The 26,170-nt window shown below is 39.1% G+C and overlaps 2 protein-coding genes and 1 long non-coding RNA gene across 8 annotated transcripts in view; 1 reads left to right on the plus strand and 2 right to left on the minus strand.

The window, feature by feature from the left end:
- The window catches only part of SMARCE1 (SWI/SNF related, matrix associated, actin dependent regulator of chromatin, subfamily e, member 1), a 20,416-nt gene extending 18,025 nt beyond the window's left edge, over positions 1-2,391 (minus strand). For 2 of the 3 annotated variants that reach the window (XM_067715596.1, XM_067715593.1), the window contains exon 1: positions 1,960-2,388. The gene's annotated coding sequence lies outside the window, so the exon portion shown is untranslated. Of the gene's footprint in view, positions 1-1,959 lie in introns of all 3 variants that reach the window. The other variant, XM_067715594.1, reaches the window with a different exon arrangement.
- On the plus strand, positions 2,140-16,181 carry LOC137212332 (uncharacterized). Of its 2 annotated transcripts, none has more exons than XR_010937454.1 (3): positions 2,140-2,258; positions 15,038-15,144; positions 16,046-16,181. It is a non-coding gene; the product is annotated as an uncharacterized lncRNA (long non-coding RNA). The 2 variants fall into 2 exon arrangements; XR_010937453.1 differs by lacking the exon at positions 2,140-2,258 and adding an exon at positions 12,725-12,797.
- Positions 7,648-16,361, minus strand: KRT222 (keratin 222). 3 transcript variants are annotated; one of them, XM_067715598.1, is made up of 6 exons: positions 16,159-16,361; positions 12,610-12,738; positions 11,665-11,885; positions 9,997-10,073; positions 9,683-9,785; positions 7,648-9,276 (listed from the first exon to the last, which is right to left on the minus strand). In XM_067715598.1, exons 1-6 carry the CDS (start codon positions 16,252-16,254, stop codon positions 9,048-9,050), a joined length of 855 nt encoding a protein of 284 aa, XP_067571699.1. In that variant the 5' UTR covers positions 16,255-16,361; the 3' UTR covers positions 7,648-9,047. The 3 variants fall into 3 exon arrangements, with proteins under 3 accessions (XP_067571699.1, XP_067571698.1, XP_067571700.1); XM_067715597.1 differs by having other exon boundaries at positions 9,683-9,818; XM_067715599.1 differs by having other exon boundaries at positions 9,683-9,818; positions 16,077-16,216.
- Between the last annotated feature and the right edge of the window lie 9,809 nt (positions 16,362-26,170).

Raw genomic sequence — 26,170 nt, forward strand, 5'->3', positions numbered from 1 at the left:
TCAAAACTCAGCAAGCATAAGAGAATGTTTTCCTAAAGAATAGGGTAATTTAATTGGTATTTCTTAGTAAAATTACATTGTCTTCTAGTAATCCAGCCTTTTTAATATTTTACTAGTTCTTTAGGTCATTTGGTTGATCAGAATTAAATGACTAAAACAAATTGCTGGGGATATTAAAAAGTAAAATTAGACATGTACTTGCAAGTTTTTTTGTTTTTGATACTGAGCCAACTCTTGCATGGAAAACGTTTTGCTGATGCCATGTAAACATTTAATCAGACTGATAAAAATACAGTGACAATAGAATGTAATGTATTGTCAGGGCCTACCTCAACAAGGCCTACCAGATACTGACAGCTCCCTGATCAGCCGCAGCTCTGCCTTCCTTTTAGGATAACAACTTCTACTAAAATGGAGCACCATTTTATTCCTGGAGGCAGTGCAAAAGGTAACTGGTGTGACAATGAACTTTACATTCTCTTATAGTGGTAAACAGCTTTATAACTGCTGGGAATAAATTCTGAGAGTCTACCTGAAAAATTCTTATTACCCTTCTCAGCCCATTTCAAAATACATCTCCTCAATGCAGCTTTCTTGACAAATTACCTGTGCGGAATTAATTCCTTCCTCATCTGTACTCCTATCCAATTTACACAGATCTATGCTATCGTATTATACCTGTTAATGTGGGTATATTGTGTGCTGCTTAGAAACAGGGACCATTTAATTTATTATTGTAGTCCCTGTACCTAGCTCTTCTTTTTTTCTAGCTCAATTCTTACTAACTTTTGTCCTAGTATTACTAGCTCACCACATGACCATACACAGGTGAGCTTGTTCCTTACCTCAATATGTCACACACTGTGTGTATAAAGAGACATTCATTTTTAGAAATAAGGCAAATAACTTTTATGACTACTGGAGTCCTTTCATCCAACATTATGCGAAACAAACATGATGTTTTTTGCTTCTGTTTTGCATTTTAAGGGAATTCCTGGAGCATTATGAATAAGAGACCTGGTGCAGAACGAAATCGTTTATTTTCTCAATGGCCCAACCTGGGTCTCTCCCTCTCTCCTTAAGGAACAGGCAAGAAACCAGAGTCTGGTGCAGATTTCCTTCCTGCTCAAGTTCAGGTAGGCTGTCAACATCCACTAGGCCTTGCTGGGGGCAGCCCTGACAATAACTGTCACGAGCTCCCTGATATGTCACACTTTATTGCTAATACTTTAAAATTACTGATCTCCTCTGCTATACTATAAATTCCAAGAGCGACCTTGTGCATTTGTCCACCACCGGATGCATGCCCGGGGCCTGGCATCAAATCCTAAAGTATCTGTTGACTACCTTATACGGGACAGGCTTACTACTCACACCATCTGGTTTAACAGTCACAACTACCAACGAGATGTGTACTGCTATTCCCATTTTACAGAGAACAAAGGGAGTCTCGGCGAGGGTAAGTAACTTGTCTCAAGACACACAGCCAGGAAGTGCCAGAGTTGGGTTTCAAACCCAGGTCAAACTGTTTCCGAGCTTTCGCTCTTCACTCTAAGCCACACCACGAGTGCTCAGGTCGCTGCCTGAACCGAGGGGAAACCACCTTTCCGGGGGTGAGGGACCACGGGCTTGGCTTGCCCCAAGGGCTTCCTCTGAGGTCGTTTCCTTTAGGTTTGTGTGAAGGATGCACTTTCCCAGCGACTCTACTAAAGAGGAGTATGCAGAGGTGCTCTGACCAATTCCGCGGGGTTAGTGGAAGGGGCACATCTGGCCGCCCCGGAGGAGCCCCAGATGGCACCCTCGCTCCGCTAGGCCTCAGAGGCCGCAACTGGCTCCCGGCTCTGGCGCCGCGGCCAAGCCTGAACCCCAGCAACCCCCGGGGACTCGGGGTCGGGCCAAGCCGGGACCCCACGCCTCGCCACCCTCCCGACCCAGTCGAGCCCAGTCGGAAACACTCACCCGCGGGCAGAAAAAACGCCCGCAGCTCCGGCCTCGCTTCCCTTTGTCCCGCGCACGCCCCGCCCCTCGCGTCCGGAGCTTCCGCGCTCGCACTTTCAACACACTTCTTAATTCCTTTCAAGGCTCCAACCGACTCTCTCAAGAAAAATAAGTCTTCTAGTGGGGACGCGGTGGTGCTTAGTACAATCAAGGATTTTTTCAGGCCCCATACGTTTCTCAAAACTCCCCGAATTTGGGTAATTTGCCAGCCGGGCGCCGATTCGTCACAGCGGAGAGAGCGGAGGTGGCCCGACCGCTAGGTAGGCCCAAACCCCGCGGCCGTTGAGGAGCGGGAGCAGCGACGGGTGACGCGGCGGGAGGTGCGAGGCTGCGCCGAGGGGAGGTGGGAGCGCGGCCTCAGCTTCCCCGCGCGGGGCCGGAAGGCAGCGGGAAGCGCGCCGGCAGCTAGCACCGGAACCACTGTGGCCGCGAGGCCCGCGCGCCACTCCGGCCGGACTCAGGCCGAGCACGTCTCCGCCTCCGAGGGTGTTTTTTTTTCTTTCTTTCCTTCCGGTCTTTTTCTTTACTCTTTCCCTGGGACCTGGAGTGTGTACTTCAGTAAGCCGAGGATGCAGGCGCGGAGCGCGCGGTTCGCAGTTTCTGCCCTCCCGCGCGCCTCCCAGGGCTTCCTGCCTTAGCGGCCGGGCAGGAGCCTTGGCGAAAGCAGCACGGACCTTTCCAGTTTTCCCAAGCGCGAGGCTAGGGTAACTGCCACAGGTTTCTGAGCCAAGGGCCGGAGATGTTAATCTCCTTGCCCCAGGTTGTGTGCTCTTGCAACATCGGGCAAGGGTCTCTGTCCCGGCGCGCCTTGGCTCACTCGGTTCTCTCCACCGGGAACGACTGTCCTTCACTTTTCAGCTTAAACTCATCTGTCCTTCCGGATCCAGCTCAAATTGTTTGTGATGCCCACCTGGAACTTTCCCCTCCCCCCCCCTTAATCCTTCCTCTGAACTCCCAAGATTCTTTGATAACTTTATTATGGTCTTTACCTGATATCGGACTGTTTGTCATTTTCAATGCAATATGAGAGCCACTAAAGCAAAGGTTCAGTCATCTGCATTGGTCATCTTCGTATCGCTCGTGCCCAGTAAGGGCTTGACCCGTTGTTAGATGCTCAATAAATGTGTATTGAGGCAGGTTCTGGTCTAGTCCAGGGCTCTTTCCACTGAATCAAGACTACGTTCGTTTACTAGATAGTAGCTTTTCCTTGGATATATAAACACCTGACCGATGTGGGACACTGTGGAGCGAGAAGGATCTGAAGTTACTTGATGAAAACAGTGTTGACATTTAGGGTGACTGATTGAATTCTCCGGCTGCCATTAGCCATCATCCTGGGTGTGCCAGCAGGGGCTAGGGCATCTCTAGAAGTCAGCAAAGCTGTCCAGCTGAACCCACTGTCCAGTTCTTACACCTCCAATATTTTTATACTCATGATTAGAGATTAGTGAAGTTGAAGAGCATGTTAAAGGGAAAGACTAAAAAGGAGGTCATCAAAGCATAATGGGGGGCCTGAGTGGTGCTTGAGATAATGTATACGAAATTGCTTTTTAAAAATATATAGGCATCAGGGAATTCCCTGGCGGTCCAGTGGTTAGGACTCCGTGCTTCCACTGCAGGGGGCCCGGGTTCATCCCTGGTCGGGGAACTAAGATCCTGCAAGCCACGTAGAGGAGCAAAAAAAAAAAAAAAGGCATGTATATATATATATATATATATATATGTGTATATATATATATATGCATCAGAGATACAGATTAATGTAAGATACACAAATGCCTCAGCAGGGAAGCCCAGAACCTACTTTCTCTGGCTTTCATGGTGGGGGTCTGGGCAAGTGCGGTGCTGGGGCAGGTGCTGGGTTGTGTCATCTCTAGGCAGTCTTCTGCAGAAAAGCTGCAGGTGCCGGGTGTTAGGAACAAAGCACACTGTAGTGCGAACAGAGTGGCACAAAAATGGTGGTAAAGGAAAGGAGGGGATCTCGGAGGAGTAGTGACATTGATACACTTTCTCACCTCCTGGTCTTTACTCAGATGTCGGCACCTTCTCAGTAGGTTTTTCCTGACCTATTTAAAACTGCATCGCATTCCCCAACCTCCATTCATGGTTTGTACTTTGTTTTTTTCTACAGTATTTATCACCACCTAACATCCTCTATTTGTTATGTGCTTATTGTCTTTTTCTTCCCATCGGGATGAAAGCTCCTTGAGTGGGGGGCTTTTGACATCTGGAGCAGTGCCCATTCAGGTGCTCTTATTTGTGGAGTGAATAAATGAATGGCTGTCTCATTTTCTTCCCTTTGGCTCCTTCTGTGCTCCAAAGATTTGCAGAATTAAGAAAGGAGGAATATAGGGAAGATAAAAGAGAGAAAGCCCTAGAGATTAAGACTGAAGAGTGTGGGCTTCCCTGGTGGCGCAATGGTTGAGAGTCCGCCTGCCGATGCAGGGGACATGGGTTCGTGCCCCGGTCTGGGAAGATCCCACATGCCGCGGAGCGGCTGGGCCCGTGAGCCATGGCCGCTGAGCCTGCGCGTCCGGAGCCTGTGCTCTGCAAAGGGAGAGGCCACAACAGTGAGAGGCCCGCGGACCGCAAAAAAAAAAAAAAAAGACTGAAGAGTGGATTCAACTTACACTGAGTTGCTGTTGATTTTTCCCCAAGCAACTATCAGCACATATGATCTTGCATGGACAGGGATATTTATGGGAACTGCAGGACAGACTTTTGGAATGGTGATTATTCCTGGAAAACGTGGTATGCATCATTAACATGACTGTTCAGCTACATGTAACTGTGAAGTCATTGGGAGCCCTTGCAGGCGCCTTATGGTAGACCACAGTGATAGTCTTAGGACCAAGTAGTTTAGTTTTCTTTCTGGCAGCAAGATTCAGGAACTTGGCCTGCTTTCCTCTCTGACACTGCTCATATTTCCTTGAGATACTTCTTCCCCCGCTCCAGGCAGGGAAGTCAAAACTAGTAAGTGATTAAGCTGGGAGTGAAGCCCAGGTCTCTTTGATTTCTTTCTATAGTAGTGTGGGAAGAAGCTGGGAGGGAGACAATTAGGGGTAGAATGAGAACCATGAGTGGGAAGGAAGAAAGAGGACAAAATGGGAGAGAACAAGGAAAAACCCATAGTCCTTGGACACCTAGTAGTCTGTGCGAATTGCTTCTAGGAGGTTTATTCCTATATAACGCTTTAAAATTGTACACAATTTTTAGATGCTTTTTTTTTTTAACCCCCAGATAGAGGGTTTGGAGTTTAACAGATTTCCAAAGAGTTCTGTGACTCAAAAAATATTTTGAACCAAACACTGAACCATGCAATTTGTCTGTAGTTTGTTCTAATGAAGCTTTTTTCAATGGATTTTTTCCCCCTTAAAATAGGGAAAGGGAGAACAGAACTCTGTCTGAGCCAAATAGCTTATAAAGTCTGGATATTAAAAAAAAAAATTCTGGCTCTAGGAAAAATGGTGAAATAAGCTAGTTTTCTCAGCTGTTTCTGTGAAGGCAGAAGTTATGACTATTCAGTTGCTATCACTAGAAATTGTTGTGAAATATTGAAGCCCGGAAGATTTCCAGGTCTGAGTGATTCACGAGGTTTTGTAGACTTCGACAAAGTATGGTTTGTTTTTACAGCCTTCTGCATTACCTTCAAAATACCTGGGGATTTGGGACATGAACTTTGACACATGATGTGGAAAAGGATGAAAGTGTTTGAAAACAGAATGGTCCTGGAGAACCTGGGGTATGGTCTGTCATCCACAGGCCTTATTTGAGGGTCCAGGGCAGGTGACAGCAAACTGCAGGTGCAGGCCAGGACTGAGCTGCCTTCTGTTTTTGTAGTTTTATTAGGACACAGCCATGCCCACTTATTTACATATTATTTATGTAGCAGCTGCTTTCAGCTATAAGGGCAGAGTTGTATAGTTGCTACAGGGATTCTATGGCACGAAAAACCTAAAATAATTGCTATGTGGGCTTTTACAAAGTTTGCCAGTCCTGGTCTAGGGTCTAAATGGGTGAGGGAAACTGGAAAAGGCTTGTACTGGTTTACACATACACCTTATTTCAAAATGTTTCTTTGTAGTATGCCCATGAATGTTGGCAATCTATGTGTACATGATGGCCATAACTTATAAACATAGAACTAAATTCTACCCTGTGCACAGACTTTCCTTTCATTTCATGTGTTGCTAATTTGAGTAATGTGTGTATACATATTATTTAACTGAAGTTTATTTTTTGGCCCATGTACCATAACATGATTCCATTGGAAACTTTCAAATTATTTTAAACTTTTTTTTTTTTTTTTTACTTTGGAGAACATTTTGTACTTTAAACTATCATGGTAGAACAGGTCAAATTGGATAACTCACTGGGAAAGAATAACTCTTCTGGCAGTAATTGAAGAATTTAAAAAATTCTCTTTACCTGTTGTGTTTGAACTATTACTTACTCATCGTCAGCTATGATTGTCCTCACAAATTCTTCTCTCCCAGTGACCATTTTCATCCAAATAGTACTGTATATTTGAGTAGTGCTTTGCCAGATATTTTCACATGTATATCATTTCAAACATTTCTGTGAGGTAGGCAGCATAGGAGTTCTGATCAACCACCATCTTTCTCTTAATTTTCAGGTGTGAAAATTGAGGCCTAGGGAATTTAAGTGATTCCTTCCTGGTTACATGGGTCATTACTGACAGTCCCAGGGCTGATATCCTGCAATTGTTGGTAACTGGAATTATTATTTATTTTTGTATTTTGTTATGGAAGGGTGCATTTGAACCATTTTAGAGAGATTGAAGAATATTCATTTCTATTCATCCATCAAGTGAGGATAATATTCATCTGTGGGATTGTTGTAAGAATTAGAGATTGTGTACGAAGATGCTGAGTACAGGGCCAGGAGCAGAGCGAGCACTCTGCAAATGGTGGCTCCTGTTATACTTTTCCCAGGATCATGGGATTATTTTTATTTTTTAATTAGAATATACCATTTATTAGAATATACTCTTCTTAATTTTTCTGTTGTTAAAAAAAGTATAAAAATTGTGCTTTTGTGCACCTTGTTTACAGTTTTCTTCATCCCCCAATTGAGCTAACAATATTGGAACAATTAAACTCAAAACAATGTATCAAACTCAAATACAATGCAGGTTTGTAGTTCATGTTTCAACTTTTTTTTTTTATTGTAGTGGTATCATTTACTTTGGTAAATTCATATCCCAATTTAAAATGCCCCAAAGCAAATAAAACTCTGTTATAAATTCAAGTACTGTATTTTAAAATGTACATGTAATACACACAATAGCTGCATAGTGGAATTACTATAACAAGCAGTTACATTCATGATGCCCAGTACTAAGTTTTCGACACTGTGTATAGATTACACTAGATATATTTCTTTATTTATGATACTGTTACTTAGTACAGTAACTTTAGTACAATAGCTTATACGATTGCATTTCCAAAGCTTTAATAAAGTTAGTAGCATTTAACTAATATTGAATGAAAACATTTTTATGTGTAGGATGTATTTTAGGTCAGATGCTTATGCAAGAATAAGCACTTAACATGCTGTTGTATCCTTGACAAAACAAAATCATCCCTTTCACTAAACAGAATAAGCCAGGCTAAAAGAAATATGATGTAATCAAAAGAAAATTTAAATGTGATTCCCTGTATTATGTTAAAGATTATTTAACATAATTTTCTTCTGGTTAAAATATACTTTTTTTTTTTTTTGGTTGAAAGAAAGAAGAGAGAGAGAGAGGGAGAGTTGTAAAGGCTGTACTAATATGCTAACAGCTGTAGCCCTTAGATGATACTTTAGCTGGGAAAAAAGTATGGTGAGTTGTACTCAATGTTTTTTTCTGCTTAGAAAAAAATTGATAGCCTATAAATTTCTAATGTTTTAAAACAGGTATTTATTATTTAAGGTCTTTAAATATACCTGTATTAAACAAATTAGGTTGTTTAAAAAACTTTGCAACAATACTTGACTTATTCACAAATATATTTTCTATCCATATTTATTGGAGTTTGAACAATTTAAAAACATAAATCCTGCAAATACTCTTAGCTTAGATAACAATACTGTTATCTTAATTCACATAAATGTTTGAACAATACTGTTATCTTAATTCACATAAATGTTCACAAGAAATATTTATAATACTTTATAGAGTATCTTTAATGCTTGCATCAGAGACTCAAATTAATCACATTTAACTTTACAGATGGAAAAGTTGGGATGGTGAGAGGTTGGATTAACTGTTCTAGTAATTGGAGTAACTAGCTTTCATGTTCTTTTTGTGCAGCTGGACTTCTGATTTTTTTGTGGGGGAGGACACAAACTTTAAAGTTCTTAGAATAAAGTTAACTCTCTGGAAATCAGATAATGATTACAAAAAACTTTCAGATGAAGATTAATTTAATCATCAAATTAGCCCTGGGGTGTGTTCTATAGTTTGCTCAAAACATCTTACAGAAAATAACTTTTATTTTTCTACCTGTGCAAATTATTATCTCAAAAGGGAAACATTTGGTTAAGTGAATAGTCCTCTTTAAAGGTTCATTTATAATTGCTTTCTTTTTTTAAGTAGAAAAATCTTTTTAGATATAACCAGTCATGGAATAATGATGAATAACTCAGTGTGGTTCTTAACATAGTACAGTCATATTTAACAGACTATTCCATTTTCCTTAGAATGTTCAGACACTGAGTGAAATTTCAAAGGCTTAACTAAACCATCTTAATGCTTACAGTCTCTGATAAAAATTTCAAGGGAAAAAGAAGACTATTTGGAGAATAAATAAAATAGAAACTGTACTAAATTTCTGAGTTTACGCTCCCTCTGTCCAAAAAATACAGCTATAATTAGATTCAGAGACATTTTGTCCCCCCCCCCTTTTTTTTTTCTGAAGAGTCATACATTGGTCATAACATACATACTTAGTAACTTACATTTTGGGACAGAAGGTGGTCAGCAGGCCTACCTTGGTCCAACCTAATGTCATTTTCACATCAAGTCAAATACTGTCTTTGGATTAATTAGCTGCTGATGGAGGTTTGATAGAGGGGATACTGCATGATCTTCTCATGATAAGCCTGACTTCTATATCTGGTAGATTATCCTGCTTAGTCTGTAAACACCCTTCATCAGTGGCTGCTAAATGAAGATCAAATCGAAGAGAAACAGATTTTTTCCTTAATCGAGGGTTATCTTTAAAGAAGGAACCTTCCCATTCTTTAATAACTTCATCCACTTTCTCTGTCCTGAAATGATAAAATAAATCTTTCTATATGAAGAAGTATGGCTATAGTAAAAAACATGTAATATGTATTGTATATGAAAAATAAATCAAGAAATGTAATTTATATTTACATTTTAAATTATAATTTACATTGTGGCATTTATTATTTATATTCTTTAAAAATCATACTAATAAAATGTCTAACTGATTCTATGGAATTCTCATGTTTTGGTTAGATTTTTGGAAAAATGGTCCGTTAAGAATAGAGTACTTCATCTGAGTTTTTGTTTATGTATATTTATTCATGTCAGGTTAAAAATCACAATATATAAAATTATGTTTGGAAACGTTCAAAGATTGCTGAGATTACTCAATTGAAGTTAATTTTTTTGGCATATGTTCACTGTTAGTCAAAATTTTTTACTTACTGAATAGTGCCATGAGCTTCAGTGCTTTCTTTCACGACATTTCCATTTAATATTGCTTGTTTGGTCACTGTTTCCACTTTTTCGTTCTCATACTTCTGTGGGACTTTTGTTGAAAAAGATATTTCATTTATAATGGCTGTGAAAATATTATTTATGAAATATTACATTACAATGTTGAAGTACTATTCACAGTCAATTTTATGTCAAACTTTAGTCAAATATTGCTTGTTTTTGCTCCTTTAGAGTACTTATTTATAATCCCTATAAACAGGCACTTCACTTTTTAAGTTAGTTAACTTATATCAGAAACTCACCTGAAGGTAAAACAAAACCAACTCTACTTGTGGTAGGTTTTTGTTCTTTTTTCCCACCTTGGATGCAACCATAATATCTGAAATTGGAAAGAATTATAGGAGCAACATTGTATTAGCATGTAATTGAAACAAATGCTCACAAATAAGAGAATGGATAAATTGTAGTATAGTCATACAAAGGAAATACTACTTAGCAGTGAAAATTAGTGAACTAAGGGTATACTCTATCTGTAGGGAACAATCTCCCAAGTATAACATTGAGTGGGGAAAGAAAGATACATTGTAGCTAATTTTATCAAGGTTAAAAAACATGCAAAACAATTTCACATTTTGCTTAGGGATATATAATGAGACTAATGAGACATAAGCATCAGATCCAGGAGCCAGGTTAGACTGAGGGAAGAGAATGAGATTGGTGGGGGTGTGGTTTAGGTGCTGTGGGTGGGGATTGGGGGGGACTTCAATAACATTGTAAATGTTTCACTTCTTAAACATGGGAGTTCATTATATTTTTCTTGATACTTTGTATATTTATCTTAAATAAATTTAAGATACCTGTGTATCTTAAATATAGCATGATAAAATTTTAAAAATTGTATTAAAGGAATGTTAAAGACCACTTTATCAACATCTTGAATGATTAGGCATTAAATAAAATTTACAACCATTTTATTTCATAATGAATAAATTACATGTATATAGCTATATATATATTTACATAGCACTGTTTTAAGCACTTTACAAACAATTCATTTAATCCTCAGCAATTTTGAGGTAGGCAATATTATTCCCATTTTATAGATGAGAAAACTGAGGAACAGAAAGATTCAGTAACTTTCCCAGCATCACTTAGCTAGTAAGTGGCATATTTTTAATTCAATTTATGTTTTTCAAAGATTTAGTAAATGTCGAGATTTATTATAGGTGAAAGCAGTTTCATCCAGTTTTATAGAGGACTCAGAATTCTGAAGTAAGCAGGAATAAAGGTTTTCTTTTTATGGGAACATGGAAAATTGTACATTGTGCTGTGCCGAAAGCCATATGACCTTATAAGTGATTGCAGATTATGAAATTATGTGAATTAATAAGAATTCCTCTTTTGATACCTTTCGTTACCAGGATATCTGGAAATCTTTCAAATCATGTACTCAGAACAACATTGCTTTCCGTGGTTGTACTATAATAATAATAATAACATTATTATTATTATTATGGTTATAATAATGGTTATTATTATTTTGGTGTTTGATGTGTGTTGGGAGTGGGCCCTTGTGGGAGGGGAAATGTGGTAATGTGTGAATTTTTCAAACTTTCTTTGTGGGTGGTCCATAGAAGGCACTGACTAATTCTAAAAGGGGTGAATGGCCAGGAAAGTGAGAAAGTTAAGGAAGGTCATTTTTGTAGCGATAGAGAATTGTTTACGTTTTGTTCTAGGCTTGCTGTGCTCTTTGTTGTAGCTAATGTCCCTGACTTTGGCTAGTCTGTTCATAATTTTGGGAGGCTGGAAATAGTTCTCCCACATATTTTTTGCAGTGCCTACTAATCCTGTTTTGTGGTAGGAACTCCGTGAGCATGCCTTGGTGATGATGGGTTTTAGATTTAATTTCTCTATCTCAGTGACATAAATGGCTCTGTATTTCTGGTCATTCACTGTATGGAATTAGGTACCTGATTTCTTCCTTTTCCAGGAGGCGGCGATAAGTTGCGATTTCTTGTTCTAGCCTCATCTTCGTGTTGAGGAGCATCTCATGCTCTTGAAGCTGCTTTTCGATGCCGCGCCTTACTTCCTGTAGCTCTTTTTCTAGTCCTTCAATCACTGCCTCTAGGTCTTGCAGCTGCGTCTGGTAATGTTGTTCACTGGCATGTAGGGAGTTTTCAAGGCCCCTTTCCTGTTTTGTACAGATCTTCATCAGTGAATCAGGGAAACTAACTGTGTTTCTGAAATCTGATTTGCAATGTCTTTGTTCTATTGAGTTCTCTTCTTTCTTAAAAAGGTTGCAATAATTGTACAGCCCTTATGCAAGAGGTGTTTCCTTACAGCTTTAGGTATGACCCAAATTTTAAAAAGTTGTATTTTCTATTTACAGCTAGAGAGCTTACTATTTCAAAGGAATCCTGTGATAATTCTTATGTCCAAAAAAAAATCTGCAGTGTGATTAGTTTATTACCACCCTAATTTATTTGATTTCTTAAATATTGAAAAATATAGAATATTAAATATCAAAGCCAGAGCAGACTGCTTATAAAAGGCATTTTCAGAAAGTGTTTAAATATTTTTCTATTAGAATTCTCAGTGGTATGGATAAGACTCCCCACTGTTATGACTTTGGATAATGACAAAGACTCTATTCCCCTACTCTAACAATTAGAGAACCCCAGGGTGATAAGCGAGGGTTATTTCATTTTTAAAGGTGTGAATAAACCTTGAGGGAATTGATAATAGTTATTGCCATGATGGAGGCAGGGCAGTAGTTGAACTAGGTCCATGGATGGAATTCAGTGGTCTGATTTTCAGTTTCTCACTGGCCAGTAATGGACATTATTCCTTTCCCTCTCTTAATCAGATAACATCTGGGGATTCAATGGGCCAGTTGCTTTTGAGATGATTCTCACCACAGCATGGAGAGATTCAATTTCCACTTGCAGGTGATGCCACTGGCGTCGGGCTTCCTTGAGTTCTGCTTGAGCCGCCTTTAAAGCCTCTTCATCTTTGTCCATTTTTTTGCTTAGATCTTCCTCCAACTAGAAGAAAGCCAACAACAACAATAACAACAACAACAACAACAAAAGCACTCTTGAAAGTGAGACATTTAAAAGCAGTTATAGAAAAATAGTACAGGAATCAAATAGTTTTTTCTTTAAATTTTTAAATTACCAATGTGTGTTCTGCTTGGTGCTCCATTACTAATTAATTAAGTTCATGAGCGAGTCAATTGCACTCTCAGCCTCAGTTTTCTAGGATGTAAAATGAACCTCAAAATTCTTTTCCTACCATGACAGTCTATGAAATGTAGAAAAATACATTTAATGAGAAGTAAGTTTGCAGGACCTAAGTTTGAGACCTCTGATTCTTTTTTATTTTATTTAATTTTTTGATGTGGACCATTTTTTTTAAGTCTTTATTGAATTTGTTAATATTGCTTCTGTTTTATGTTTTGGTTTTTTGGCCGCAAGGCCTGTGGGATCTTAGTTCCCCAACCAGGGATTGAACCCGCACCCACTGAATTGGAAGGCGAAGTCTTAACCACTGGACTGCCAGGGAAGTCCTGAGACCTCTGATTCTTAACTTTCTATTGTTTATGTTATCATTAAGGAAGAAAGATAGAAAATTAGCTACTGCCCACCCTCCCATATTTTCTTGTAGGCTGCTTCATAAAAGCAGATAAACAGCTACATATCCTAAATCGATCATTTCTAGGACTGGGTATATGGACAGGATACTTCACAATAATTTACAGGATAATTTACAATACTGCTAGAAAGTGTATTATGAATCACTTAGAGAGTTAAGTTATCATAGCCATTAGAGATTCTATAATAGACTTCTGTATTAAGAGAACCCATTGTTGATTTACCTTTCTTAGAAGGCATGTTAGGGCGCGCAGTGGTTGAGAGTCCGCCTGCCGATGCAGGGGACTCGGGTTCCTGCCCCGGTCTGGGAAGATCCCACATGCCGCAAAGCGGCTGGGCCCGTGAGCCATGGCCAGTTAGCCTGCTTGTCCGGAGCCTGTGCTCCACAACGGGAGAGGCCACAACAGTGAGAGGCCCGCGTACAGAAAATAAATAAATAAAAATCTATTGTACCACCAAATTAAATTTTTTACATTTTAAAATGCATTTTTATAAATACATTAAGAAGTTCTAATTTTTGCTTCAAAATACTGCAATCAATTGCATACATTGCTCCTACTGCACTTCCCGGACCGGGGCACGAACCCGCATCCCCTGCATCGGCAGGTGGACTCTCAACCACTGCGCCACCAGGGAAGCCCAATAGATTTTTTTTAAAAGGAAATATTGGATTAAATGAAAGTCAATAAAGTTTAGCGCGAGGTATTAGACAACAAAATTCATTCATTTCTTTTGGTTTGTTGTATCACTTATTCTTAGTGTTAAGTTGGCAAAGCCAAGCAGCAACACATATCAGAGCAACTACAAAAGAGGATGACAAGAATTTTGGAAATAGAAGAGCATAAAAATGCTGGTCTCTTGGATGTTGAGTGAGGAGCTGGCAGCTAGGCATGTGTGGTAGCTAGATTCCGAAGATGGCTCCCCATGAATCACACCTCCCCAAATTCATGTCCTTGTTTGGTCCTCTTCCACACTGAATCTGGGATAACCTGTGTCTTGTTTTAGCCAGTAGAATATAGCTGAAGTGCCAGTTCTAGGCCTAAGCCTTAGGAAGCCCTGATGACTTCCACTCCTATGATTTTGGGAGGTCTGGGCCAACATGTAAGAGATCTGGTTACCCTGTTGCACAGGTCATGTAGAGAGGCCAGATGGAGAGAAACAGGCCCAGTTGTCTCAGCTGAGCCAGCCTTCCAGAAATGCCCTGCCAAGGTGCCAGACACAGGAGTGAGCCATCTTGGATGTCCCAACCTAGTTTTGCCCCAAGATGACTGAAGTCCTAGCCAATGTCATGTGCAGCAGAAGAATAACCCCCACTGAACCCAGTCAAGCCACAGCATCGTGAAAGACAATACAATTGTTTTAATCCACCAAGTTCTGGAGTGGTTTGTTATACAGCAGTAAATAACTAAATTAGCTTATGTTTATTTTGTAATAAATAAGTAAGCAGGCTTCCTTGAATTTATTCCAGTTGATTTTCTAAATTCTTTGAAAAAACATCCCCTAAAGTAGTTTTATGTTAAGAAGATGAAACAAAACTTACTGTAGTCTTGCTTTTTCACTTTATTCACTTCAGCATAATGACTTGTAAACTAAATAACTTGTATTTCTATTATTGCAAAATAAAATGTTTATTTGGCTTATAATTTTTAGAAATTGCCATCTGTTAATTGTTTTCTTCTCTTTGTAAAAGGTGAGTGAACTATTCCAACACTTAAATCAAATATCCCAGTGAATTTGCTTCATCTACGATGCTGATAACTCTTTACGAAGACCGAAAATGTTACCCAGAAGTTAAATGTATGTTGTCACTAAAAATGAATTGCATGCAGTAATGTCCTATGATTTCCCAGCAATATTTTTTCCCTTTTGGGTATGTTCTTAAGTAAACTCTTTGCTGTGTTTGGGTGCTTGGAATAGAACTTGTACTCAGATATGATAGGTAAACCAAAAAAAAAAAAAAAAAAAAACACCCTGAATTTCTGAATCTTTGTTTCTAAAAGAGTTGTTTATTCATTTGTTTAGAGATGAGACCTTAATTTATTACTAAAGGTGCTTGTCATTTTAAAACAAAGTAAGTCTATGAAATTAGGATTTAGCTCTTATTTAACTTGACTCTCTTTTAAAAAAATACTTAAATATTGCATGCTTAGTATTAGAAATAAACATTTCTCATCTTTTAGTACAAAAGCAAAAACCTGTAATTGAAGTAGAAAGTCATTTTCGATTTGGCAATTTTGATTGTCCCAATTTATATCATTGTTTCTGAATGCCATGTTCACATACTCAGATGATTTCTATTTATAACAATCTGGTATAAAATTGAACTTATTAAAAAATGATAGAAACCTTTTAGAAATATTTTACTTAGGTTTATCTTGCCAAGTGTGGAAGCTAATAAATCTTACTATAAAGCTTGTCATTTTAAAGATGTTATTTATATTATCTCTATAAATAACTCCATAATAGCTTCGAAGGGTATCTGAAATGTTCCTTCCTGTAGGATGTCTAAAAGAGATTAGAGTGCACCATTTTATTGTATGTTGATTCCGTGTTTTGTTAATGATAGTAACCTCATGATTTATATAAAAATCAAATGTATCAATCAACATTCATTTAATGGTTATTTAACAGGAATAATCACAGCCTTTCCCCCTGTAGTCCCAGTCACTTTGCAGTAAAACCTAAATTCCTTCCCCAGTATATGCTGCATTGAAAAGGAAATACTGTACCTCAGAGAGGCCGAGACAGGAATTGGATAGACATGGATTGTCTCCTTATCCTGGAAGATGCCTGTCTGTATGAAATCATTACCTGGATCCTTGTTGAGAGCACGGTCTCTATCTGATTTCTGGTGAGGAGCTTTTCATAGTTTGCCCTGATCTCATTGAGTAGCTGGGACAGCTCCATTCTTTTCCCATCCTCCACCTTGGCTATCAGAACCTTATGGATAGGATGAGTCTCTGCCGCAGAACCTGCACTGTCTGCATCGCGCGCAGAGACAGCTCCATGGAGCCTTAAAGATACAGAGCTCCTTTTTTTCCCGGAAGCCACGGATAGCCCGGGTTTCTAATCAATTATGCAAATATTTGATAAACGCTTTTCTCCTATTGTTGTTGCTCTAGTAGAAGTGTCAGGCTCTCTGTAAAGTAACAGAAAAATGAAAACAGTCTCAGTATTCTTGAATTGGTTCTCTAAAACTGAGCACGTTTTGGGGGGGAGTTAATTTAGCTTGTGGAAAGGAAATGGGGCATAACATAAAGAAAATTGTATTTTGTTTTCCCAAGATATTGCATGGAAATAAATCTGGGCTCAAAACATGGTAACTAAGCTTTCCTTTTATGGCTTTCCTCACCATTTGGATAATTTACACAGAAATGCTGTGGGAGGGCATTAGAATATGTTGTAAACCTTGAATATTCTGACAGTTATTGGAAAAAGCTACCATCAGATTCAGCTGACAGTTGTCATCAGCCGCAGGACTGACTGACAGTATTTCTCTTAAATACATGCTGCGTGGCTCATGGTGGGCTGCTGGTCTGACCGCAGGCTTTGATATATTGTGGTGAATTCCTGAAGGTACATTACAGATGAAGCTATGGCTGGAAGTAAGCGCTAAGAGAGTATGAGAGCTGACCGTTAACATTTCCAACGTTTTAATAAGGTTGAAGAAATACGATCAGATGGTCCCTGAGCAGGATGTGTTCATTGAGGTAAGATGTATTATGGGGTTACTCCTTCATGAGTAAACAGAGTTAATGATAGCTCCTACTTGTAAATATAACATTTGTGCAGCTCTTCTAACTTTAAAAAGCACGTTTACGACTGTCATTCCATTCCGTAGTCACAATCCCTGTCATTTTGTAACGTGTAAAGATGACAAGCCTGAGGCAGGAGGGGTTAGGGCATCTTTCCCAAGGACGTATGGTGATGTTATGGCATCCTTGGGACTGGGACTTTGACTCCTTGGCTGTATTCCAAATATTGTCCCATCTGCCCCTGCATTATGTCTCTCCCCACCTAAATTCCTTGTTTAGCCTGGCAAGCTGGTTGTTAGATATGACTCAAAATATTTTTGAGATTAGATCTATCACTGTTGTTATTTGTAGAGTGGCTTGGCTGAAAGTGTATCTGGAGTGTAGTTCAGGAAATAATCAATCTTTGGCTCTAGTGCTCACAGGGCCTTTGAATGTGCACCATGCTCTTTTAATTTCTGAATTAACTCACTACTGGCGGTCCAATCTATGCTGGGCATTCCCACAGTCGCCTCCAAAGAAAGCTGGCAGACCAGAGCCCCTGCTGAGAGGCGAGTTTCCGGGTCATTCTTGTACTCTGTTTCATTTGACCCATGCCTCCTCCACCCTCCCCACTGGTCACAGTGGATTGGCCTGGGCTGGACACTTGACCTAAGGATAAACAACCTGTAGGTCAGAGACCTATGAGGTAGCCTGACGCAAAAGCTCTGACTGAAGAGCATCACTTATGATTATTTAGGACAAACTGATTCTCTTCTTTTGGTAATTGCAACTGAGAAATAGGAAGAGAATCAAGCATTGATAGTGGGAGGAGAATCAGGAAAGAATTAAACTCTTGTTGCTTTATCTAGCTCCTGCTGTTCTCTGCCTAAAATACAGAGAGCTGAACTAGATTCCCCGGAGGACAGGCCCGGCAATCTGCATCTGAAACGAGCCTCTCGGGTATTTCTACCCTATAGCAGTGCTTTCGATAGAAATAGAATGCAAGCCACAAATGCAAACCACGTATGTAATTTAAACTTTCTAGTTGTCATATCAAAAGATAGAAACAAGTGAAATGAATTTTAATATTATATTTTATATATCTGAGATATATCATGTCATAAATATAAATTTGTGCTTTTTTTTGGCCACGCCGCACAGCTTGCGGGATCTTAGTTACCCCACCGGGGATTGAACCCGGGCCCCAACAGTGAAAGTGCTGAGTCCTAACCACTGGACTGCTAGGGAATTCCCTCAATATAAATTATTATTATTATTATTATTATTAATTTATTTATTTATTTTTGCGGTACGCGGACCTCTCACTGTTGTGGCCTCTCCCGCGGAGCACAGGCTCCGGACGCGCAGGCTCAGCGGACATGGCTCACGGGCCCAGCCGCTCCGCGGCATGTGGGATCTTCCCAGACCGGGGCACGAACCCGTGTCCCCTGCATCGGCAGGCGGACGCTCAACCACTGCGCCACCTGGGAAGCCCCAATATAAATTATTAATGAGATATTTTACATCCTTTATTTTTGGTACTGTCTTTGAAATCCAGTGTGTATTTTTATGCCCATCTCAATTTGGATGAGCCATGTTTAAAGTGCTCAGTAACCATGGGGCTAGTGGGGAAGTCCCTGTATGTACTTGGGCACCCATTCAAGTACCTAATTTTGTTGTATACGAGGGTCCCGAATCTTAATCCATTTAGTGTTTTGCCTGTCTTACACATAAATGTTGTGATCAGGTTTTATTCTAAGAAGTGTACCCGAGGGACTTCTCTGGTGGCGCAGTGGTTAAGAATCCTCCTGCCAATGCAGGCGACACAGGTTAGAGCCCTGGTACGGGAAGATCCTACATGCAGCGGAGCAACCCACGAGACACAACTACTGAAGCCTGCGCGCCTAGAGCTTGTGCTCCGCAACAAGAGATGTCCCCGCAGAGAAGCTGGCGCTCCGCAACGAAGAGTAGCCCCCGCTCGCCACAACTAGAGAAAGCCCTCTCGCAGCAACGAGGATCCAACGTAGCCAAAAAAAAAAAAAAAAAAAAAGTGTACCAGATAGAACTGATGGTGACACAAGTTTCTATCAAGTGGATTTCTCCTCCAGGCATTTGTAAATACAAATCTCTTTTCTTTAGACAGACATATCAGTCTAACTGATCTTTTAATTTAGGGGATAATCTCATAGAGCCCGGGTATTATTTTGCTTATTAAGTGTAATTTCTTTAGCAGCTTAAATATTGTGAATTTCTTTTTAAATCAGTCACGCCATTTAATAGGATAGTTCATCAGCAAATAAAGATGTATTTTTTTGTACTTTAAAAAAATTGTTGTAAGTGACAGGACTTGACTTTGCTAGTTTGTCCTCTTTTTGTTATATTGCTGATTTTTCTCACGGGAACATGCCTGCACACGATCTGGTTTAATCTTGTGTTTCATGTATCAATTAAGAATATAATTAGACAGATCTGTGTTGGAATGTGTTTGTCAGCATTTTCCAGCATGTTTCAAGGTGCGTGAGCGAAGCTGACATGCATTTCCATATGTCCTGCACATGCATTTCGTGTCGGGTGATTAATCAAGGCATGGTACACACACCAGTGTGTTCTTGGCAGATACTGAGTTCATTCTTTGCTGTTGAAACTCAAGAGTAAAACCCAGGGCTACTTCTCTAACCAAAGATTTGGCTTTTGGGTCCTATTTTCTCTGGCATTTTCCACAGCACTCCCCTTCCTACCTTGTTCATTGCAGCCCAACACATGGATGTTTCATGCTCCAAAAATGACCATTACCAGAGAGTGAGGCCAGTTTAGGATATCAATTATAAACAGTTTCAGTGTATTACAAATACAATGCATGTTATATTGTTATCATTGCAGACCATAAGCGCTAAACAAAACTATCCAGGAATAGTTCAATTTTCTTTTCTCTACCCCTTTTTCATCTGGAGGTCCCAACCTTTGAAGTTGTAGCTCTTAGGCTAAAACTGTGCACCCATCCACTGGTCCCACTTGAGCCACAATATTGGCCTTTCTTTTCTGGTCCCTGAAAGAGAGATCTTGGTTGGGTCCCAAGTACATCTTCTTCACCAATTTGACAGGTGTTCCCTTAGCTTCCCTTCCTGCCATTGAAATACTGATTTTTCTAAACCTCCTTCCTCTACCTGATGACATTGGCCCTGCTGTCTTCTAGTAAGTGTCCTGGAGAGTCTAGTCTTAGTTAATTTCCGCTTATCTTAGTTTATTCTAGACAATTTAATCCCTTTTACTTGCATTCATTCTTTCTTGGATTTTATCTTTTTGTCTTCTTTTTGTCTCTCTTTAAACATTTTTAAAAGTTTATTTTATTGAAATATAGTTGATTTACAGTGTTGTGTTAATTTTTGCTGTACAGCAAACTGATTCAGTTATACATATATATACATTCTTTTTCATATTCTTTTCCATTATGATTTATCACAGAATATTGAATAGTTCCCTGTGCTATACAGTAGGACCTTGTTGTTTATCCATTCTGTATATAAGAGTTTGCCTCTGCTAATCCCAAACTTCCAATCCATCCCTCCCCCACCTCACCACCCTGGCAACCACATGTCTGTTCTCTATGTCTGTGAGTCTGTTTCTGTTTTGTAGCTAGGTTCATTTATGTCATATTTTAGATTCCACATATAAGTGCTAGCATATGGTATTTGTCGTTTTCTCTCTGACTCGCTTCACTTAGTATGATAATCTCTAGGTCCACCCATGTTGCTAAACATTTTAATTTTGTTAATTTTTTTTTTTTTTTTTTTTACCTAGTCCATTCTCATAGCTTCCTGCCCTGCACAGCAGTTTTTAGCATCCTGGTTGATAGTCCCCATAGTTTCCTAAAGGCATCGCTTAATTCTGCTCAACTCTTCCCCTGAATGCAGCTGTGAGTTTTCTTCTGTTCAGCCTGGTCTGTATTTCTCTTGATAGTACTCTGTAACTATTACTTGACAGTTCATAATTCACATGTGTTCATTCATTCAAGGACATTTAAAATTTTAAATGAAACTTTTGAGGTAATTGTAGATTCAGCTGTAAGGAAGAGGACAGAGAAATCCCACATGCCCTTTACTGAGCACCTCCAATAGTAACATCTTATGAACAAAGGGACAAAATGACAACCAGGATATCGACACTGATGCAGTCAAGATACAGGACATTTCCATCGCCACAAGGCTCTCTCCTGTCGTCCAGGGCCTTTTCTGAGTGTTAGCTCTGGGCAGTGTGCTGGGCACCAGGAGGGGTGCAGAAAGGAAACAGATACTGATCCTGTTGAAACTGCTTCAATTCAAGATAGAAAGTGGGAAGTACCACAGAAAGGCACCTCTGAGGAGGGAGTAATTACTTTCTGCTGAGGAGATGAGAGAAGGCTTATAAGGGCAAATACAAATGAAAAATAAGAGGCTTAATTCTCTTTACCGAAAATAAGGGAAGAGACCCCCACCCCCCGCCTCTCTTTTCTTAGAGCAATTACTTTAGAAACCTTGTAAATTCTTTCTCTGTCTCTTTGAAATGTAAGTGAATCCTTTTCAAACCTAAACAAGCCTTTGGCCAGGTTTATGACCCAGGAATCTCTTTCTCAAGGACCTGGAACGTATTTTGGAATGTGAACATCCAAGGAATATAGCACCCCTGTCTCCCAGTTCTTGTGGGAAGGTAGGAGGCTCTCTGCAGAACTACCTCCTGTTACAAGAAGTGTACTTTTCTTTTATATGAAGCCATTAGTGAACACAGATGGTAGCCCCAATCACCAGGTAAAGTTGCCCCAATTACCAGATGAACTATGTGACAAATGATGATGTCAAGCCCTCTTACTTGAGGACTGGTTATCATTTGTCTTGAGAACAGGGGTGTAATGGGTTTTACCTGCTTGGCTATAAAAGGGTAGGATTTCCTTCTGTCTGTGGTCTCAGTGGATTGAATTTGATGTTCATCACATTCTGGTTTAATGCTTATTCAATAGCAAAATGTTTTCTTTCTCTAATACTTTTGTGGAGAGGTTTTCTGGATGAGAAGATTTTGTTTTTAATTATATTTCCCCAAGAAGTTTAACGGAGTAAGCAGTCTCTGATCTTGGCTATGAAGGATAGCCTACATGTCATAGGCAGTCTATTTTAAAATATCTAACATTTCCTATTTGTAGTTTAGCCCACACTTAGAACGCTATTTTAGGCAGGTGGCAATGGAGGCTTTGCGTTGCAATTAAAAAAAATTAATTGAGGTGAAATTCACATAACATAAAATTAACCATTAAAAGATGTACAGTTTATTTAGTACATTCACAAGGTAAGGTAACCAACACATGTATCTAGTTCCAAACCATTTTCATCACCTCAAAAGAAACCCATATTCATTAAGCAGTCACTTGTCATTCATCTGATCCCCCAGCCTACGTAACCATCAATTTGCTTTGTGTCTTTATGGGTAGCAGCACTAATCATAATACCCCAAATGTGGAAATAACGCAAGTTTCCATCAACAGGTGAATGAACAAAGAAATTTTGGTATATCCATACACTGGAATATTATTCAGCCATAATAAGGGATGAAGTACTGATACATGCTACAACATGCATGAACCTTGAAAACGTCACACTACGTGAAAGAAGCCAGACACAAAAGGACATATCTTGCATGCTTCTGTCTGTATGAAATATCCAGAATCGGTTAAAAAAAACCATTTTTTTTTGGGGGAGGGAACATTCTAGCACATATGGGTAGACATTATATGCTAGACTTTGAACCCTTATCACAGATGGTGTGGCCTTCATGTAAAGTGTTTTCTGGTAAAAAAGTAGCAGTAAAGAGGGATTGGTGGGAAGTAGAAAAATCAGAGGGTGGCTGATGGTGGGGGACACAAAAGTTTACAGAAATTCCCCTGCTTGGCTTTGAACATTCATCTTAGCTAAGCAAGCTGTGTCTCTGTGTGAAACTTCTCTGACGTTAGTGCTGGTTGCTTCCTAGGTCTGGATACATGCTGGATACACAACTGTTATAGTAGCGATTGTCTGGTCCTCAGAATTGAGCATGTTTGTGTTTCAAATGCCTTGAATGCAGGACTCGGCTTTAGTTTTCCTCTTTTGTTTTCTCCAGTAGCTTCCCCAGGACAGATTGTGTGGGCACTGGGAAAAGAACAGTGTGGATCACATTCAAATGTATGACTTAGTACTTATTTGTAACCCAAGTTCATATATCTTTGGATATTATTTTTGCTTATTGGTCTTCACATAATGGCTTGAATTACTGAGTTCTATTTTCAGGTTTAAAAGCTCTCCCACTGCACAAACTGGCTAGATGAACATGTCTATTCTAGAAGCAAACTCTCCACAACCTGTGTCTCCTTCTGCCTTCTTACTTCCCCATGGTGCTTATCACCTCCTTAGTTTTCTGCTGCCATTGCAGAGTCCTCTAACTTCTTCTGGGCTGGACTCTGCTCTCTGACAGCTGCTACCAGATGCATCTGTTTTTGTCTCCCCATCCTTCTCTTCTTCCCTTGCTTTCAACTTTCCAGTCAGTCTCTGAGTATCCAAGCACCCTCAGCTGCTCAGTACTGTTGTACAGCTTTGAAGGACGCAATGTGTGTAGCTGGTAGTATGGCAGCTGGTATCTACACGTGGATCCCTTTCTAAGTAAGCTTTACATATAAAAACAGGAATCTCAGAAGTGGTACATTTAGGCTCTTTATAAAAAGACATTTTACAAAAGAAATTTTAGCTGTACTGTTATTAAAAAAATGATATTTCCCCACAGGTTTGGAGGAGGTAGACTCTGACTTTGGCTATTAAATAAATGCATTTAAAATATATTTAGATTAAAAAAATTTTATTTGTTCACAACCTTTAAGTGAGATTCAAAATGCTTGGTAATTGTTTTCTCCTTAACTAGATTGTGAACTTCTCAAGGGCAAAGAGCGCATGTCTTGTTTCTTTGGAAACTGCCCCAACTCCCACTAATTTAGTGGGGTTTCCTACTAACCCCTTAGACTTAACGCTTGCTTTTGAACAAACGAATGAATACCAGAGTAGATTATCTTTTATTGATGTTATATCTTGTCTTGAAAATGAGTGGCTATTGTCAAACTTCTCTTAAAAGTATGTTTTGAGTTCTGGAATGTTCATGGCAAAGCTCTGGTTTGTTTTGACTTTCTTATTGTATAACCATGAGAGGAGTTGCTCTCTTAGGGATTACTGTTGTACATTTAGGATTGAATGATAATCTTTTCCTCTTGCGCGTGGGGCTGTGTTCAGATTAAAGACACTAATACAGCATACTGGCAATTTTTGTGTAATGCAGCTTAATTACACCTGTAGATCATATCATTTTACATGAATGTAATACTTCTACCTTCGTGAACAATTTTGAGCGTTTGGAGGAAATGCTGGAGTCTGTAGATTTTAACCTTGAAAAATCATTATCTTTGAAACCTCTCCAAGCAGCCACAAGACTAGCTACTCATGTCTTGAAAGAGCTGTTCATTGAAGTCAGCACTGTTTGAGAATTAGGAAAACATTTTCTATTCTCTTTTACAAATTCTCAATATTAATCTCAAAGATTGAGTAAAACAGAACCCACTCTTTTTTCAACTGTATGATCCTATATGATACCGTTGATGGTTTAGCTATGCTACCTTCTTACTTTTAACTATAACTTTGTGTAGTTAACAATAACTTCTGAGCTATCTTTGAAAGAATCTGGTATTAAGGTTAAAATGTGCAAGATTCATTTTCTGATTTTGTGCTTAACACAGTTGTTGATTTCTTGAAGGCTGTGGTCTGCAATACTATTTGCGGTATAAAATGTTCTGAAATTTGTGAACGTTTAAAAATTTCCTTTTCATTTTTTTTGGCCTCTCAATTTGACTTTTATGTCTCTTCTGCTTCTTACACCACTGGTGCTTTCAGTAAAAAAAAAAAAAATAAAAGTTTTAATATATTTTAAGATGTCTTTTGGCTTAAAATACAAATGATCACATTGGGAAATTAATACTTTCTGAAATTTAGTCCAGCCTATATGAAAACAAAGCTGTCGGTAGGGCAAGAATAGTTGCCATTTAGTGATTCCATGTTCTGCTGCACCTTTTACAAATATCTCCACACTGCTGCCTTCAGAAAAAATCATTATACTAATCCATTAAGCTTCAACTCCTTCGTAATCACTTTTGTCAAATGGCTCATCTCCCCAGCGGCTCACACCATCTATGATTTCTGACTCCAGAAGTGAAATTGGGTGATATGTGGTACCACAGGTACCACAAGCTCAGTTACCCTCAAAAATCATTATCTTTGAAACTTCTCCAAGTGGTTAGAAAACCAGTGACTCTTACCTTGAAAGAGATTTTCACAGAAGTCAGCACTGATTGAGAATTAGGGCAACATTTTCAGTTCTCTTTGAGAATCCTAAATGTTAACCTTTTAGGATTAACTTTGATCTTTTTTCAACCGTATGATGCTATATGATACCTTTGATAGTTCAGCTATATTACCTTATTACTGTACTTGCCTATTCTAAACAATCAATAACTGTCTTTTGAGTTGAGTTGAGTACCTACAAGACAGACTTTGCATGATTCCGTTCTGAATATGTGTATTTTTGTGTGTGACTCACTTCTGGAAAGGACCTCTCTGTTGTGCTTCTTGAGATAATTCATACCTCAAAATATATTTAGTTCTGAATTTCTAGAGCTGTATTAGTTGTAAAGTCATTTTTAAAGTGTACTCTAAAAGTCCGACCGTTTACCAGCTGGTTAGGATTTTGGCTGTGTATAATAAATTTCACATACCAATTAAGACTACTGTGTTTTTCATGCTCTGCATACTTACCTTAGTGAAACTTGTAGGCAACTGTCCATTGTATCTCTGGTTGTCTATTGGATATTTCCAGTTGGGTATTCCATTGTTACATCAAACTCAATATACGTACAACTTGCTCTATTATCTTTTCTCCTAATTCTGCTTTCCCTCCCAACTTTCCAATTTTTATTCTGCTTTAAAATTGAAAAATTTTTGTTTACCCTGTCTTAGCTCTTTAAAGTCTAGTAATTGTCCAAATCCTGTCTCCAGATT

This window comes from Pseudorca crassidens, chromosome 19 (genome assembly GCF_039906515.1).
Source record: "Pseudorca crassidens isolate mPseCra1 chromosome 19, mPseCra1.hap1, whole genome shotgun sequence".
Taxonomy (NCBI): domain Eukaryota; kingdom Metazoa; phylum Chordata; class Mammalia; order Artiodactyla; family Delphinidae; genus Pseudorca; species Pseudorca crassidens.

Coding starts and splice junctions, on each gene's coding strand:
- KRT222 (XM_067715597.1), bottom strand. CDS start 16,254: ATGGAGCTGTCCCAGCTACTCAATGAGATCAGGGCAAACTATGAAAAG. Junction 12,739..16,158: donor TGCTCTCAACAAGGATCCAG/GTAATGATTTCA, acceptor GCTTTCTTCTAG/TTGGAGGAAGATCTAAGCAA. Junction 11,886..12,609: donor TTGAATCTCTCCATGCTGTG/GTGAGAATCATC, acceptor TGTACAAAACAG/GAAAGGGGCCTTGAAAACTC.